General features: G+C 49.5%; 1 protein-coding gene across 1 annotated transcript in view; it reads right to left on the bottom strand.

The window, feature by feature from the left end:
• Positions 1-767: 767 nt before the first annotated feature.
• The window catches only part of POU2F3 (POU class 2 homeobox 3), an 84,724-nt gene continuing 79,491 nt past the window's right edge, over positions 768-6,000 (bottom strand). Inside the window, exons 11-13 of the mRNA XM_052653236.1 lie at positions 3,119-3,185; positions 1,759-1,894; positions 768-807 (exon numbers count right to left, since the gene is read on the bottom strand). Of these exons, the coding sequence (XP_052509196.1) occupies positions 768-807; positions 1,759-1,894; positions 3,119-3,185 (243 nt within the window). The remainder of the gene's footprint in view (positions 808-1,758; positions 1,895-3,118; positions 3,186-6,000) is intronic.

Below are 6,000 nucleotides of genomic sequence, written 5' to 3'. Positions count from 1 at the left end.
CCAGCATAATTGTTGTGTGTTTGGTTTCGTGTTCCTCCTTCTGCAACAGGAGACAGGGGAGAGAAGGAGAGGAGGAGACACACAGGGAAGGAGAGAAGAAACAAGTGTTCCTGAACTCTGGAGCAGACAAAGCAGACACAAGAGCACCTGTGGGCAGAGAAATGTGCCCAGGGGACTGAGTAAAGAGGAGGTAATTTGGAGAACATGATTATGAATGGATTTGGTTCTAGAAAAAGGGACGAGGCTAAAGAGAAAGTGGGGGGAAATGAAAATTTTGCTGAACATAAAAAACATCAAAGCTTTGATGGAGACATCAGATTCAAATCTTTTCGCAGATTCTAGAATCAGTTCTCGGACTGTGGCTAAGTTCAGAGTCAAAACCCGTTCTCCCCGCTCTGGTAGTTTGGCACCAGGTGAATGGCTGTGCCCAGAATGAACTGGAGACGAGCTGGAGAATAATAAAAAGTCCTTTTTCAAAGGCCACTGCAGCAGGGAAACTGTCTGAAATATTTAGAGAAGGGTGCAGGCGAGGAAGGTAAAAATGACCAACTCCTAGGAGGGATGTGCGTTTCAAGAGCGCTAGGAGTCAGCACACGGTTCAATCACAGTTTAGATCTCTGGAGGCGCTTGCTCTGAAGAAGACAAGAGTTTGGGTTCATCCTCTTCCACTCTCTCCTGAAAGTAATCTGTCCATACAGAGAAGGCATGATTCCCTTCCTTCTGGTGGGGAATACAGGGCCAGATGGCAGAGGAGAAACTTTTTGGTCTCAGTGGAGGTACGTGGGATGACTCCATCGATACCAAGATCTAGAAGGAAGGAAGGAACGAGTCAATTGGACAGCTTCTAACCATGAGGAAAGGGGAATGAGCAGTGAGCACTAGCAGGTACAAACAGGGTTTTTTTCTAGAAGTGCTGAAAGTGTTCTAGAATCAGATATGGTGACAACTGCACCATCCTGTGAATGCACTAAAAAGCACTGACTTGTACACTGAATTGGTAAATTTTATGGAAGGTGAATTATATCTCAGAACAATTTTTTTTAATGTCCATTATATGTTTTCCTCTCTTCTTTTTGGTGGGGGTGGTTGAGGAGCTCCTAGCTTTGGGGGTATGCCACAGTTGGCCCTTAAGAGCTGGCTGCCTTGCCGAACAGTTTGGGTTTGGACAAACAGGTTCATTTCTTCAAACAAGCTCAGGTCTTTAATTGCCTGACTTGCAATCTCTTGTTTTGTTCTGTACTGGGGAAGAAACCTCTTGAGGCATCCACTCTGGGAACACTTTTTAGAGGAGAATCTTTGCATCAAGGCTCTGCAGGCTGCTTCTGTCATTGCATCCTGGGTGGGAGCACAAGGTTAGGATGGAGCACCCCTCCCCTCTCCCAGGGCATCAGCTACATAGGGAAGCTCAGGCTCGGGGCAGAACGCCCCCATTGCAGCTGGAACTGGCGTGAAGGGGAGTTCTCTGAAGCCCAGTGAAGGACCTGGCCCTTTTCGACAGGAGTGTTTGGAAATTTCCACCCTCCCAGTGAGGATGGAAATTTTGGCTTTGTTGACATCAGCTCTTTGCCAGGACTGGCTGAGGCTTCTCTTTTAAATCCCACTCCCAAGGGATAGAGTCCAGTCTGGCTCGGCACCCCGCCCTCTCCCTGCCTCCCCCGTGACAAGCCTTCTTCCCCAAGGTGTTGAGCCCCAGACGCAGCTTCTCACATGTCCCTTGGCCCTGGAGGAGGTGTCTTGGTGCTCTTCCCTCCACCTTACCCTGAAGAGTTAAAACTGGAGGAGGAGTTCACGGCCGCTTTGGAGCTATTTTGAGATGCAGTGGGGCTGCTGGCCTGGAGTCCTGAGCCAGGAGAAGATGGCCTGCTGTTGTTCCCAGGGGAACAGGATGACGTTACTGAGCATAAGAAGAGGCAGAAACAGGGGGGAATTAATGAGGCTGGCTCCAGGGACCTTGTAACCTTCAGGCACATATCCCCCAAGGGGTCTCACCCTCTCCCTATTCCACTCCCCCTTCCACCCATCTGCCCACCTCCTATCACGGTAGCATCAACACCCGGCCCCAGAGGGGCCCTCACCATACATACTGCTCCCCGGCCCAGGCCCTGAGAGTGGCATGGCTGGTTCCACAAGTCCAAGACTTGCCAAACACAGGGAGGGTGGATGCCAAAACCTTCCCATTCCAAGGGTACACCCTGGGCTGGGCATATCCAGCCTGGGACCCAGGGGCAGGATGAGAAAGAGAAGCGGAAGCTTAGGGAAGGAAGCGAGGAGGAGAGAAGAATGCTCGGGGAGGAAAAGAGAAGCCGAGAGCACATTAAGATGGCCAGCCTCTCTGGGGTTCCCATCTCCACATGGTACGTGGTCTTCCAGAAAGAGCATGGGAGGAGTCCCAGCCATCCACTAAAGAGCTCTGTGGCCTGTGGCAACTTGCTTCATTTCCCTGAAACCTCTTTGTGACCTCTCTAATATGGCAAATCTGGATAAAACTGAACTCCTGTATTCAGGTTTCCCAAACAACATTCCGTGGGTAAGGTGGCATAGATTTCATCCTCCAAGCTAAGATGATTTGAAGGGTCGAAGGCAATAGTATCGATAATGAGATCAGCACAGGGGACCATCAGATTCTGGGGCTGTCCTGGGCAAATCCAGACATGTGGTCACCCTATCTAGTTCTTTGAAATACTTTTTGAAAAACAGAGTTCTAACCCCTGCCTTCTGTTCAGCTCATTTTTATGTATAAGGCATTTGTAGGTAAAGTGGGCCGAGAAGTGCAACAATTAAAACAAAAACACTTGTTCAAACTTTACCTACTCAGCATTCCCCAAACTTACTTGATTACAGAAGACTTTTCCTCCTAGAAAAAATGTTAACATCTTCTAAAACACATTTTGGGAATGCTGAGGATGAGATGGTTGGATGGCATCACTGACTTGATGGACATGAGTTTGAGCAAGCTTCGGGAGTTGGTGATGGACAGGGAAGCTTGGCATGCTGCAGTCCATGGGGTCGCAAAGAGTCGGACTGAGCAACTGAACTGAACTGACTTAGGTCAATATCCTGCAGTTCTGTTATCCCATTATCTAAAAGAATGTTAGTAGACCTTATTTTTAGAGCTCACCTGTTCCAGGCATGGTGCTGTGGACAGGAGGGACAGAGAGGGGGCCCAGAGATCCAGAGGGAGATACCTGAAAGGTGAGAGAAGCTTGTAAACATTCTCTTCCGCTTCTGTCTCCATCTTCTCCCAGGGTGCTGGGCCGTAAACTCCACAGAGATTAGGGCTTCACTTCCTGGATGGTTTCCTAATCCCAAACCGATGCCCTGTGCTCTGTGTCACAGGAAAGGCTCTGGACCATGTACACCACCCAGCTCCAACTCTGCCCTGCTCCTGCCACTCCCTGCGGACCCCTAGCCAGGGCCTCTCTGCAGTGTGATCCCTGGCAAGGCTGCTTGGCCACCAGACCAAAGAGGCCTTGCTCAGATGCCCTGGTGAGGAGAGGAGCATGCCTCCAGAATGCTGCTGTGGCTGACACTGTGGGATGGCTGCTTTATTTCCAGTCCCTTCTTCTTCGTTCTTAAAAGACCCCTGTGGGGACGTCCCTGGGGGTCCAGTGGTTAAGAATCCGCCTTCCAACGCAGGGGATGCAGGTTTGATCCCTGGTCGGGGAACTGATATGCCATGGGGCAGCTAAGCTCACGTGATGCACCTACTGAGCCCTCACACTGCCTCAAAGATCCCACATGATCAATGAAGGTCCTGCATGCTGTAACTAAGATCTAATGCAGACCAATATATAAACGTTAAAAAAAGAATAATGGAAATGCTTGTGTTTTATTTTTAAGACCCCTGCACTTGCTTGGGCAGGAGAGCTCAGCCCTAACCATCCTGTCACAGGCTTCACATCTTGATGCGTGAATGGACCATCCACTCTCCGGAGGTCCCTGGAGGAGATGAACTGTGTGAGGTCTCTGAAGCTTTGCATCTTGCCCTGGAGACCTCACAGCATCATCAACTCTGGGCTGGGAAGGTACCTAAGATACTGTAGCTTAACCTTCCCACATAGTCCAGGAATCCCAACCCTCAGTATTACTATCCTAAATAGACATGGGGGCCCAACAGATCTGGGAGTGAGGCCTGGCTCCACCACTGTCTGTGTAGCTGGGGCACATTACTTAAGCTGAGATTTGGTTTTCTCATCCGTAAAACAGCAGTAACACCTCCCTCATATTTTCTTTTAATTAAGGTTTAATGAGATAATGTCCATTAAGCTTCTAACTCAATGCCTGGCAAAGAGTACCCGGCTTGTTAAATGTTAGTTCCCTGCCCTCCTGCAGAAGCTGTCAACTCGTGTGTCTTGAGCTGCTGTTTACCTCTTCATTGGAGCTGAACTCGGCATACTTTTCCTCCCCCTTCATCTTCTCATGCTGTCCTGGGACACTCGGATCAGCCTCCACCCAGAACCTCGCAGGGAGGTTCTGCTCAGGGAGCTGCGACTGGGCACCCCTGCCCTCCCCTAGTTTGGAACACCCCGTGCCGACAGGATGCAGCATGTACTCATTTCCTAATCAGTCTGCAATGGTTCTGCTGCTTTCATTGACCTGCCCTTCCACAAGGAGCCTCTTTAGTAGGCTGGGGGCCCATGAAGGGTGGAGACAGGTGTGGGGCAGCATGGTGAGAGATGCTATCAATAATCTCCCTCCCTCTTTTCCTCTGCCCACCCCTTGCTGCCACACCCCAAGCCATTTGTTGTTGTTGTTTTTAAATAATTATTTCGTCACTGCAACCAGCTTTTTCTCTTCTATCTGGAGACAGGCTATACATGTGCAAGCAGAGATATGGCTCTCCCTTTTTTTATATAAATAGTAGCATTCTGCCCATACTGCTCTGAATAATTTTGCCTTTTTTGCTTTCTTTCTTCTTCTTCTTCTTTTTTTTTTTTTTTTTTTTTTGCTTAACAGTTTACCTTGGAGATTACGTCACACCAGAAGTAGAAGAAACCATGTCCCAGTCCCAAGGACAATGTTCCAGTGAGACCCGAGGAGAAGACCGGATTAGCGCATTTTCTCTACACTCTTCCTTCAGGATGCCACAAGTACTGTTGTTGCTGTTCAGGAGCTCAGTTGCGTCCGTCTCTTTGTGACCCCATGGACTGTAGCATGCCAGGCTCCTCTGTCCTTCACTATCTCCTAGAGTTTGCTCAAATTCATGTCCACTGAGTCAGTGATGCCATCCAACCGTCTCATCCTCAGCTACCCGCTTCTCCTCCTGCCTTCAACCTTTCCCAGCATCAGGGTCTTTTCCAAGGAGTCTCTTCTTTGCATCAGGTGGTCAAATTATTGCAGCTTCAGCATCAGTCCTTCCAATGAATATTCAGCACTGTTTTCCTTTAGCATTGACTGCAAATATTAATGTGACTATTTATTTAACATCTTTCTCCCTGACTAGGCTGGAGCCTTCATGAGGGGAATGTGATGCTTGTGTGGTCCCCTGCTGGATCCTCAGTGTCTGCTGCAGCACCCAGAACTTGGCAGGTGCTCAGTATCCAACGCATGATGAGAAGGCATGATGCTCCTTTACGGCTCTTCCATGCCTCCCACTTCTTTTCTCCACGTTGGTGTCCCCAGCTCGGATTGAACTGAGGTGATAGCTACCTCCCAACTATTCTAGACGAAGCCCCATCGTTAAAGATTCCAAATCTCTCATGGCATGGTTTGGTTTCCTTCACGTGGCCTACAGTGCCCTACAGGATCTAACCTGCCTACTGCTCCAGCGCCCTCATTCACACACTGTCTCCCTCCCTGTGTTCCAGTCCAGCCTTCTGTGCTTCCTCTCCCTGCCCACCCCAGCCTCAGGGCCTCTGCACACACTGTTTCCTCTGCAGAGAATGTTCTTCCCAACACTCCCTCTGCCCCGCCATCCTGCTCCCCTTCCCCACCTCCAACTCAGACCTACCCCATTCGCATCTACTCTTTATTCTGCCATCAACGTGACCATCATTCCAA

The sequence above is a fragment of the Budorcas taxicolor genome, chromosome 15, assembly GCF_023091745.1.
Source record: "Budorcas taxicolor isolate Tak-1 chromosome 15, Takin1.1, whole genome shotgun sequence".
Taxonomy (NCBI): domain Eukaryota; kingdom Metazoa; phylum Chordata; class Mammalia; order Artiodactyla; family Bovidae; genus Budorcas; species Budorcas taxicolor.
Note: the sequence above shows the minus strand (reverse complement) of the source record. Positions and strands in the feature narration are given on the sequence as shown.